This window comes from Oncorhynchus tshawytscha, linkage group LG07 (assembly GCF_018296145.1).
Source record: "Oncorhynchus tshawytscha isolate Ot180627B linkage group LG07, Otsh_v2.0, whole genome shotgun sequence".
NCBI lineage: Eukaryota > Metazoa > Chordata > Actinopteri > Salmoniformes > Salmonidae > Oncorhynchus > Oncorhynchus tshawytscha.
This window is the reverse complement of record NC_056435.1, coordinates 47,440,151-47,452,419: the sequence shown is the minus strand read 5'-3', so window position 1 is coordinate 47,452,419 and position 12,269 is coordinate 47,440,151. Positions and strand designations below refer to the sequence as shown.

The following is a 12,269-nucleotide window of genomic DNA, read 5'->3' as shown; positions in this document are numbered from 1 at the left end:
ATCCCTTCTACCAGCTGTGCTTCACAGGAGACAGTGTGAGTTATATCCTTATGGTTTTATACATCCATCCCTTCTACCAGCTGTGCTTCACAGGAGACAGTGTGAGTTATATCCTTATGGTTTTATACATCCATCCCTTCTACCAGCTGTGCTTCACAGGAGACAGTGTGAGTTATATCCTTATGGTTTTATACATCCATCCCTTCTACCAGCTGTGCTTCACAGGAGACAGTGTGAGTTACACCTATGGCAATGATCACACATACTGTATAGGATCGCCTGAATCACAGCTTCTGGAAACATGAACAATCTGTCAGACTGAGTGAATCAAATGTGTAAGGCAATATGGTCACAGATATACCTTCCTAGACTTTCAAAAAATAAATAAAACATATTCCAAAACTCATAAAAAATATTGTAGACCTAACAAGTCTGGTTTATCCTTTAGAGCAATTTCCAAATGCCGGAAGGTATCACATTCATCTGTACAAAGAAATAGTACGCCAAGTATAAACACCATGGGGCCACGCAGCCGTAATACCGCTCAGAAAGGAGACGCGTTCTGTCTCCTAGAGATCGACGTACTTTGGTGCGAAAAGTGCAAATCAATCCCAGAACAACAGCAAAGGACCTTGTGAAGATGCTGGAGGGAACCGGTACAAAAGTATCTATATCCACAGTTAAACAAGTCCTATATCGACATAACCTGAACGGCCGCTCAGCAAGGAAGAAGCCACTGCTCCAAAACCGCCATAAAAAAGCCGGACTACAGTTTGCCACTGCACATGGGGACAAAGATTGTACTTTTTGGAAAAATGTCCTCTGGTCTGATGAAACAAAAATAGAACTGTTTGGCCATAATGACCATTGTTATGTTTGGCATGGCATCATGAGGATGGAAAATTACTTGGATATATTGAAGCAACATCTCAAGACATCAGTTAAAGCTTGGTCGCAAATGGGTCTTTCAAATGGACTATGACCCCAAGCATACTTCCAAAGTTGTGGCAAAATGGCTTAAGAACAACAAGGTCAAGGTATTGGAGAGGCCATCACAAGCTCTGACCCCCAATCCTATGTGGGTAGAACTGAAAAAGTGTGTGCGTGCAAGGAGGCCTGCAAACCTGACTCCGTTACACCAGCTCTGTCAGGAAGAATGGGCCAACATTCACCCAACTTATTGTGGGAAGCTTCTGGAAGGCTACCCGAAACTTTTCACCGAAGTTAAACAATTTTAAGGCAATGCTACCAAATACTAATTGAGTGTATGTAAACTTCTGACCCACTGGGAATGTGATGAAAGAAATACAAGCTGAAATAAATCATTCTCTCTACTATTCTGACATTTTCACATTCTTAAAATAAAGCGGTGATCCTAACTGACCTAAAACATGGATTTTTTTCCCTGGGATTAAATGTCAGGAATTGTGAAAAACTGAGTTTAAATGTATTTGGCTAAGGTGTATGTAAACTTCCAACATCAACTTTAAGTAGCAGCCAGCTTGCACGTCAATCAATCAGGTGTGTTCCTGTCAGTTGTGCTAGCCATGTGTGCAGCATAGTAGTCTCTTTGTGGATTAAAGCAACAGAGGCCAGGAGTCATTCTACAGCCACAACAACACAAATGGCTGTATCACCTCAGGCCGAGTCAGTGTTTAGGCTGGGACAGGAAAAGGGGTCAGGCCCAGGTCAGGTGTTTTGTGCCGGCTTTCCACTCTAATCCTCTTTGATGAGGGCCAGATCAGCTCTATCTTTGGACTGACTGGGCTTATAAGTGGCACCATGCTGGAGCCTTGTACTTTAAAGAGCAACTGAAGGCAATAAACAACTTCTCTGGTAGAAAACAGCATGTGGCATTGGTATCAGTCAACAACAAAACAGGTGTAATCATCAATTCGGCGTGCAGCTTCAGACGACCCGATCCTGATGTCCATGGGACCATCAGTGAATTACACAATGTATATGGGACAATATTTTAAAATGTCAATAGCTCCGAATTTCAATGACTTAACCTTAACAACTGTAAATTATAGAAATTCATGTACAAATATTAAAAGCATTTAATGAGACAAGTAAAACATGTGCAATATCAACATTTTGTCCCATTTACATTCTGTAATTTATTGAAGGTCCCTAACTAGCTCCACATACGGTCTATCCAAAGTCAAACCAACTTTGCCGATGTCGCACACCAGCCAGCTGAATATAATTGGTAAAACATTTTGGCTAGACCTGGTTAGACTTTTTCAAGTTATCTAAAAGGGGGAGTGACTGTGTACAATTTTGACAGATAAAGTACAAATGCTTCCCACTTTCACACACACGCACACACACACACAAGTGACACCCACATCAAAGCAAGTCTCCAAGACCCAAATCTCGTTCTGTCGCATTTCCTAATAAGGAGAATTGAAATCATGAAGTTCAGCCCCGCCTTTAAGGACAAGTCTCTAGAGCTGTTTGAATGATCCTAAATCTCCTGGCTCTCCCTGCCAAGATCTTGAGGTGAGTAGGAGCCCCAGGACAGGGTGACCTAAGGTGGAGCCATGACTGTTGTTCTAGTACTACGTCTAGGTAATAGGCCCTCTGGATGAGTGATTTGTGTTTGAGATTCAGAGCTTCACATACTGTCCTGTATTTGACTGCAGACAGACACATGCAAATGAGTTTTGTTCATGTTTCATAGCCCCTAGCAGCTGACGTGCACATGTGTAATGCATGCATACTAAATTGTAATGTGTGTTTTCATTCCAGGTGGTGATAGGGGACAAGGTGGTCCTGAACCCTGTGAATGCTGGCCAGCCCCTTCATGCCAGCACCCATCAACTAGTGGACAACCCAGGATGTAACGAGGTTAGACCCTCACGCTGTCTCCAGGTCCTCTCATATGGGTTTATACAAATACTGTATGTACAGTATTTATAGGAGTGTGTAGTGTTACTGGCCCCCTCCTATCATTTCAAACATTACAGCATTGTGCCATGGTCCTCCACATTTGCATCAATTATGTCTAGGATTAGCATTTAGCTCTAGTCTGCAGCTCATTCTGTGAGAATGGTGTGCCTCTTTATAGTTATAGGATACCAGTGAAGGAGATCTATTAACCTGAGCCGCGGTGCACCAGTCTATGGCTTGTGATGTGAACTGGCAAAAGCGGTGAGGGAGGAGTGCCCTTCTCAAATGGAACAGTAATCTGTGCCGCTCGGTCATGTTGTCGACAGCATGGTGCATGGTCCAGAAACGTACAGCTCTTTCCATAAAATACATGTTTGAATTTTCAGACTAGTTTTCATTGGGAAGGCAGAGCAAAGACTTTTGCATGTGAAAACTAAGAATCCTATTCATTACTCCACATGCTTAATCTAGCCTAGGCTATGTCACTTTTGTTTTGAGCCGACTTCTCCGGGGGCTTTAAACTGGGCACCTGGCGCACGCTGGGAGGCAGGCCGGTTCCAAAACTGATGCAATCACTTTTCACCCTGTACAAACTCCATCCACCAGGGTAATCGGACCAGATAATCAAATTCCCTCAGTGATGATTGTTGCATGTGTTGCTGTTAAGGGATTAAACTGGTAACTCTTTTTGTATGCTTGGTGTTTCAGGTGAACTCGGTCAACTGTAACACCAGCTGGAAGATCGTGCTGTTCATGAAATGGGGTGACAATCAGGAGATCATTCTAAAAGGGGTTGGTTTTATCACAAATTTCAACCAATCAGGCCTGATTTTCACAGTTCACATTGCCTTTAGTATGAATCAGAAAATAATGGGTCGACGAACCCAGTATCCCAGTTGAAGACACAACGCTGTTAAATGTTATAGGTAGCTTAAAAATATGTCCCAAGGCAGTGACACTTCCCCTAGCAGTCTCTGTGGTAACAACCTTCCTGTCTGTTTGTTGACAGGGTGACGTGGTGCGCCTGTTCCATGCAGAGCAGGAGAAGTTCCTCACCTGTGACGACCACCGGAAAAAACAATATGTCTTCCTGCGCACCACTGGACGCCAGTCTGCTACCTCGGCAACTAGCAGCAAAGCCTTATGGGAGGTGGAGGTGAGGAGGAAGTGCATAGAAATAGAAATTGTAGAAGCGGAGAAAGCCCCTCAGATCATGGCAATTTTACTTCTCCCTCACAACTGCAAATTTATTCTGACTTAAAGTTCAGTTTTCTGTTTGATGTGTATATGGGCTTACAAGTTGTTAATATGTGCATGTACACAACTTCAGGGTAAGATATGACGTGACTGATCGCTGTGTTTCTCCTCTTGCCAGGTGGTGCAGCATGATCCATGTCGAGGTGGAGCTGGCTATTGGAACAGTCTGTTTAGGTTCAAACACCTGGCCACTGGACACTACCTGGCTGCAGAGGTCAGTAAACACTGCTTTTACCACACGCACACAAAAAATATATATTGTTGCCAGGAAGTCACATTGAGACCTCTGATTGTGAAGAGAGCCCTAGCTTGTTCATTGTATGTGTGTACTGTTGTGTGTTTTCCAGATGAACCCTGACTATGAGGAAGAGCGCCTGGAGTTCCGCTCCTCAGTGAGTCACCTTCTCCAGTTCTGGTAGCAATTGCCTACCATGTAGAGGAATGATGAATACTGTGGGTCATCTGAACCAGTCGTTCCCAGATTTTTAATATATTTGTTTTATTTAATTTAACCAGGCAAGTCAGTTAATGACTTAATGACTGCCTAGAAACAGTGGGTTAACTGCTTTGTTCAGGGACAGAACAACAGATTGTTACGTTGTCAGCTTAGGGATTCGATCTAGCAACCATTCGGTTACTGGTCCGACACTCTAACCACTAGGCTACCTGCCGTAGAGTTTTCGTGTGAACCATTAAATGAACCAATCACAACCCAGTCTGTTGACATAATGTGAAATTAATCAGTCACATCCCACTGGTGTGTCCCAGGACACAGTGATTATTGTAGCTCTTCTTACTTGTTTATCTCAGCTTGAACCTGTCACAGTAAAGAGCACTTCCCCAATGCCACCATTAGATGGCAGTGTCTGCATAGAGAAGTGTGATGGTACTAATGTGGCATGGTCTGCCTTTAGCTAGCTGGTTGCAGTCTACTACTAGGAATGGATCTCATAGTCACACAATTCACTCTACAAGACCCTGACTTCTATAGCACTGACACATACTACTCTCATTAGTTGTAATGAGCTGGCTGTTCTGGTTATGCATCCACCATATTGTAGTTGCTGGTCAGCACCATAGAGTGAAAAGGGTTATACAGTATTAAACAATCATTCACTATAGTGACCATGTGAACACAGCAGAAGACCCAAACTATAATGACAGCTGCAGTTTAAAACTTCTTATGGCTAGGGCTTCCGCTAGCAGCACCCATCGACAACATTCCGCTGAAAAGGCAGCACGCAAAATTCAAAAATATTTTTTTGAAATATGTAACTTTCACATGTTAACAAGTGGAATACACCAAATGAGAGGTAAACTTCTTGTTAATCGACTCATCGTGACTGATTTCAAAAAGGCTTTACAGCAAAAGCACAACATATGATTGTTAGGTCAGAGCCAAGTCACAAAAACACACACAGCCATTTTTCCAGCAAAAGAGAGTCACAAAAAGCAGAAATATAGATAAAATGAATCACTATCCTTTGATGATCTTCATCAGATGACACTCATAGGACATCATGTTACACAATACATGTATGTTTTGTTCAATTAAGTGCATATTTATATAACAATCTCAGTTTACATTGGCGCGTTACGTTCGGTAATGTTTTGCTTCCAAAATATCCAGTGATTTTGCAGAGAGCTCCATGAATTTACAGAAATACTCATTGATAAAAGATGCAAGTGTTATTCACAGAATTAAAGAGACTTCTCCTTAATGCAACCACTGTGTTAGATTTTTTTTTAACTTTACGGAAAAAGCAAACCATGCAATAATCTGAGTACGGCGCTCAGAGACCAAACCAGCCAAAGAAATATCCGCCATGTTTTGGAGTCAACAGAAGTCAGAAATAGCATTATAAATATTCACTTACCTTTGATGATCTTCATCAGAATGCACTCCCAGGAATCCCAGTTCCACAATAAATGTTTGATTTGTTCGATAAAGTTCATCATTTATGTCCAAATTCCTCCTTGTTGTTAGTGCGTTCAGCCCAGTAATCCATCTTCATGAGGTGCGAGCACTAGGTCCAGACGAAAAGTCCAAAAGTTCCATTACAGTCCGTAGAAACATGTCAAACGATGTATAGCATCAATCTTTATGATGATTTTAACATACATTTTCAATAATGTTCCAACCGCAGAATTCCTATGTCTGTAGAAAAGCAATGGAACCCGAGCTACCTCTCAAGTGAACGAGCGTCACGAGTTTGTGGCACTCTGCCAGACCACTGACTCAAAGAGGCCTTATGAGCCCCTCCTTTACAGTAGAAGCCTCAAACAAGTTTCTAGACTGTTGACATCTAGTGGAAGCCTTAGGAAGTGCAATTTGACCCCATAGACACTGTTTTCGATAGGCCAAGCTTTGAAAAACTACAAACCTCAGATTCCCCACTTCCTGGTTGGATTTTTCTCAGGGGTTTGCCTGCCATATTTATTTTATTTTACCCTTATTTAACTAGGCAAGTCAGTTAAGAACAAATTCTTATTTTCAATGACTGCCTAGGAACAGTGGGTTAACTGCCTGTTCAGGGGCAGAACGACAGATTTGTACCTTGTCAGCTCGGGGATTTGAACTTGCAACCTTTCTGTTACTAGTCCAACACTCTAACCACTAGGCTACCCTGTTATACTCACAGATATCATTCAAACAGTTTTAGAAACTTCAGAGTGTTCTCCATCCAAATCTACTAATAATATGCATATATTAGCAACTGGGACTGAGTAGAAGGCAGTTTACTCTGGGCACGCTTTTCATCCAAATGTGAAAATGCTGCCCCCTATCCCAAACAGGTTAACTCTGTACTTACTCTACCTAATTACCCTAAACACTGAAATATTAACATGTATACATATTTGATTCTATTTCTGTATCATAACGCTGTGATTGATACTTCACAATACACTGTGATAACAGAGGAAACGTCTCATTTAGCCTTTAGAACTTTAGCCTTTAGAACCTATATATTTTTTGATTGATCAAATTGATGCTCTCATTGTGGTGAAAGAAGAGATCTTTTTGAGTTGTGAGTCTATCTTCTTCAGTATGCACATGATATGCTCTTTGGGTCATTGTCCAGGAATTTTACAGGAAACTGCCGTGTGTTTTTATCAATCATTTTCCTCTTTTATAATCATTGATCCTGGTCTCCTGTGCCCCGTGTTCATGTGGTTGTGCAATGATCTGATGAAACTGTTTTGTTGTCATGTTGTCTCTAGTGATCTGATGAGACTGTTTTGTTGTCATGTTGTCTCTAGTGATCTGATGAGACTGTTTTGTCATGTTGTCTCTGTAGTAATCTGATGAGACTGTTTTGATGTCATGTTGTGTCTCCAGCTGGACTCTGAGCAGGTGGACCTCCGCACCCGCCTCAGGAACCCCCAGGAGAAGGTCATGTACACCCTGGTGTCTGTCCCTGATGGCAATGACATCTCCTCCATTTTTGAGCTGGACCCAACCACTCTGAGAGGGGGTGACTCCCTAGTACCCAGGTAGGACTTTGAGCTGGACCTTACCACTGTGAGAGGGGGGGACTCCCTGGTACCCAGATAGGACTAGGGCCACTGCATTGTGCAAAAAGACTCCATTACTCATAATACTTCTATAGGAATTAGCAATTTCTTTAGAAAGTAACTTTTTATTACATCCATGGGAATGTCTCAATTTAAAATGCATCTTTAGATGTCATCCTGTATTGTTGTGTGATGGAACTGGTCATGTGCAGGGAGAGTGGTGAGTGACCAGGCTATGTCAGGGTTGGGGTCAATTTGAATTGAAGTCAGTCAATTCAGAAAGTAAACTAAAATTCCAATTCAATAATTGAAAAAATAAAAAGCTTTTATTTTCAATGACTTCTCAATAAACTGCAAAGAAGAAACTATTATTTCCAAAGTTTTTCAATTAGTTTTTATTTTAAATTTAAATCACTTCCTGAATTGTCTGACTTAAATCAGAATTGACCCCACCCTGGTATACGTGGTTGTCTATTGAGATAGAGTAACTATAAAGTCTGGATGTCTGTAAAGATGACTGTATCTCTGGAAAGTCCCCCAGAAGACGTAGTGACTACAGTAGGTATCCCACTGTTGACGCAGATCAGATTCTAAGGAACATGTTGCAATATGAAGTGTAACCGGTCATGTTCCTCCCACTGGAAATGGAGAGACACACATACACACACTAATAATCTTTAGATTACATATGTGTGGTATTTGTTTGTCATCAGCCACATTTAGTTGAATTCAAGTGAAATTTCACCTATTAACTCTAGTGACACCCCATCCCATGAACGGGACTGTTGTCATCATCTGACACTAATTAGCATAACGCAACGGACATAAATCTTCCTAGAAAATCTTCCTATTCATGAAAATCACAAGTGAAATATATTGGAACACAGCTTAGCTGATTATTTATGTCTGTTGCGTTATGCTAATTAGTGTCAGATGATGACAACAGTTAGATGACAATGGTTGCTTAGCTCAAAATATGCTTTACAGCCAAAGCTAGACAAGCATTTGTGTAAGTTTATCGATAGCCTAGCATAGCATTATGCCTTGCTAGCAGCAGGCAACCTTGTCACGAAAATCAGAAAAGCAATCAAATTAAATCGTTTACCTTTGAACTTCGGATGTTTTCACTCACGAGACTCCCAGCCAAAGTTCATTTTTTCCCAAAATATTATTTTTGTAGGCGAAATAGCTCCGTTTGTTCTTCACGTTTGACTGAGAAATCGACCGGAAATTGCGGTCACGACAACCCCGAAAAATATTCCAAATTAGCTCCATAATTTCGACAGAAACATGGCAAACGTTGTTTATAATCAATCCTCAAGGTGTTTTTCAAATATCTATTCGATAATATATCAACCGGGACAATTGGTTTCTCAGTAGAAGCGATTGGAATAATGGCTACCTCCTGTATTTTCCGCGAGAATTTCTCTGGGAGCATCAGGTGACCGCTTGCGCAATGAAGCCGCCTACCGGTATTCTTCAACATAAATGCGTAAAACTACGTCACAATGCTGTAGACACCTTGGGGAATACGTAGAAAGCGTAATCTGGTTGATAGGGCATTCACAGCTCAATAGGGACGCATCGGAACGCAGGGCTTTCAAAAGATGAGTCACTTCCGGATTGGATTTTTCTCAGGCTTTCGCCTGTAACATCAGTTCTGTTATACTCACAGACAATATTTGTTTTCTATCCTAAGCTGTCAATTATAAGCATATTCTAGCATCTTGTCCTGACAAAATATCCCATTTAATTTGGGAACGTTATTTTTCCAAAAATGAAAATACTGCCCCCTAGTACCAACAGGTTAAGACACCTGTTATTACTTTCAATGTAAAGGGTAAGTGGACAGGGTCATGGTCACGCTGGCTTCAGTATAAATTGACATAGGACATGTGTGAGCAATAGTGTGTACGTGTGAGTCGGTCTGTCATTTTTTTCTCCCTAGCTGAATGTACAGTAGGGAAGCTTTGACTTCCAGTAACCAGTGTAGCTGGCATGCTGGTTGTGAGGGTGGGAGGATATAATCTGTTGACTGTGATGGAGGACAAAAGGATAATTCCCACAGACTAGACTGACTCTAGACTAGGGTTGCAAAGGTTCAGAAAATGTCTGGAATTTTTCCGGAAATGTTCCGTGGAATTTAGGGAATTTTGCTTAAATTCATCAAAAACGTTAGCTTATAACAGTGAACCTTTTTTTGGGATACACAGAAGGCAATTCTAGGTCTTGTGGCATATTTTGGTTAAACTATCCCCAATTCAATGGAATTGCATCCCTCTGCATGCACAGTGCACTCTTCCATCACATGTTCAGCTGATTCTCAAGATCTTGCACACTAATGAGATGCTATTGAGCCCACACTACTACACTGTCTGAGCCAAGGACTACATGCTTTCTGGTAAGTTTTGATTACAATACTGGGTGGGGTGAATATATTTTATACGACATACATGATTTTTTGTTAACTAGTAAATAGTAGCCTACAGCAAAGTGTGTTTAAATCCTTTCTAACTTAACAATTTCTGCTAGTTAGATTTAGCTACCATGTGGGTTTTAGCTTGCTTGAGCCTGCTAACTGAGGAGTGTTAATTCACCTGTTTCCATACATGTTTCATTTAAAAAAAATATCTTACAAAGGAGTTGTTTAATCTAACTGCTTAACTATTTATCTGTACATGGAATTGTTTTTGTTTTTTTAACAATTTTTTTCCTCATCTTTACAGGAAAATGCCACAGGCACTATCTGATGTGTGGAGACATTTCACTGCAGCTAATGTAGAAGGAAAAGCTGTGTACATTTGAAAATACTATGCCAAATCATGAAGAATGTGAAGAATGCAACAAAGATGCAGAATCGCTCACAATCGCTCACAACAAACAACCTCTGACAAAGTCCCTCTACTTCTTTTCGAGGTGAAAATGATGAATCAGACACCTTATCGATAGCAACAGCTCATCCAAGTTTGTTTGACACAATGGAGGAACAGAGAAATGCTGATGAATGTCTTGCTCCAGCTGTGTAAGCAACTGGTTCACCTCTGACGCTCACAGGCAATGTGTATTGGAAGAGATTTCTGAATGTTCTTCACCCAGCATACACCCCTTCAACCAGACATCCTTTATCTACTCATTTGCTGGATGCAGAGTTCAACAGAGTTCAAGTGAAGGTCAAGCAAATCATAGAGAAAGCAGACTGTATTGCAATCATCTCTGAAGGGTGGTTGAATGTTCATGGGCAAGGAATAATTAACTACATCATCTCCACCACTCAACCAGTATTCTATAAGAGCCCAGACACAAGGGACAACAGATGTACCAGTCTCTACATTGCAGATGAGCTGAAGGCAGTCATCAATGACCTTGGACCACAGAAGATATTTGCACTAGTGACAGACAATGCTGCAAACATGAAGGTTGCTTGGTCTCAAGTGGAGGAGTTCTACCCTCACATCACACCCATTGGCTGTGCTGCTCATGCATTGAATCTGCTCCTCAAGGGCATCATGGCACTGAAAACAATAGATGCGCGCTACAAGAGAGCCAAGGAAATAGTTAGGTATGTGAAGGGTGCTCAAGTTATAGCAGCAATCTACCTCACAAAGAAAAGTGAGAAGAGTAAGGGCACCACATTGAAGCTGCCGAGCAACACCCGATGGGGTTGTGTTGTCATCATGTTTGACAGTCTCCTGGAGGGAAAGGAATCTCTCCCAGAAATGGCCATATCGCAGTCTGTCAATATGGACAGCCCCATCAAGAGGATCCTCCTGGATGAAGTATTTTGGGAGAGAGTGGTAAGCAGCCTGAAACTCCTGAAACCTATAGCAGTAGCCATTGCATGGATTAAGGGAGACGATGCCATCCTGTCTGATTTTCAGACTCTGCTTGCAGATGTAAGAGAAGGAATCCGTACTGCTCTGCCCACTTCACTGTTGCTCCAAGCAGAGAAAACTGCAGTTCTGAAATACATAAAAAAGCGTGAAGACTTCTGCCAGAAGCCCATGTTGGACCCCATGTATGCTGGCAAGAGCATCCTGTCTGGTGCAGAGATCAACAAGGCCTATGGTGTCATCACTACTGTGTCTTGCCATCTTGGCAGTCTGGTGAAATACACTTCCAAGCAAGGGCTTTGGGATGGAGATGCAATATGGAAGTCATGACAACATATCTCATTAGCCACTTGGTGGAAGAGACTTTGTGGATCTGAGGCTCTTTCCCCTGTTGCCTCCATCCTCCTCCAAATCCCACCAACATCAGCCATCTCAGAACACAACTGGTCTTTGTTTGGAAACACACACACCAAAGCATGCAACAGGCTGACTGATACAAGGGTTGAAAGGTTGGTTGCCATCCGGGTAAATGTGAGTCTTTTTGAGCCTGACAACAAGCAATCCTCAACAGGGTTGGAAAGTGACAGTGAAGATGAGGCCTCAGTCTGATGTTCAAGAGGTGGACATTGGAGGTCCAGGGAGAAGACATGGAAGCCTGAGAGGAAGACAACCAACGTTTTCGTTTCTGGACTATCATGTTACAGTATGTTGAAAAGGTTTTTGGGAGATACGATGGATGAGTGGGGATCATTCAATATTCCCTTTCTTTTG

The 12,269-nt window shown here is 41.8% G+C and overlaps 1 protein-coding gene across 3 annotated transcripts in view; it reads left to right on the top strand.

Annotated features, from left to right (window-relative positions):
- LOC112255286 (inositol 1,4,5-trisphosphate receptor type 1-like) overlaps positions 1 to 12,269 on the top strand; it is a 181,213-nt gene that overhangs the window by 30,767 nt on the left and 138,177 nt on the right. For all 3 annotated transcript variants that reach the window (XM_042324501.1, XM_042324500.1, XM_042324499.1), the window contains exons 7-12: positions 2,755 to 2,853; positions 3,604 to 3,687; positions 3,905 to 4,051; positions 4,271 to 4,366; positions 4,500 to 4,544; positions 7,493 to 7,647. In XM_042324501.1, the coding sequence (XP_042180435.1) occupies positions 2,755 to 2,853; positions 3,604 to 3,687; positions 3,905 to 4,051; positions 4,271 to 4,366; positions 4,500 to 4,544; positions 7,493 to 7,647 (626 nt within the window). The remainder of the gene's footprint in view (positions 1 to 2,754; positions 2,854 to 3,603; positions 3,688 to 3,904; positions 4,052 to 4,270; positions 4,367 to 4,499; positions 4,545 to 7,492; positions 7,648 to 12,269) is intronic.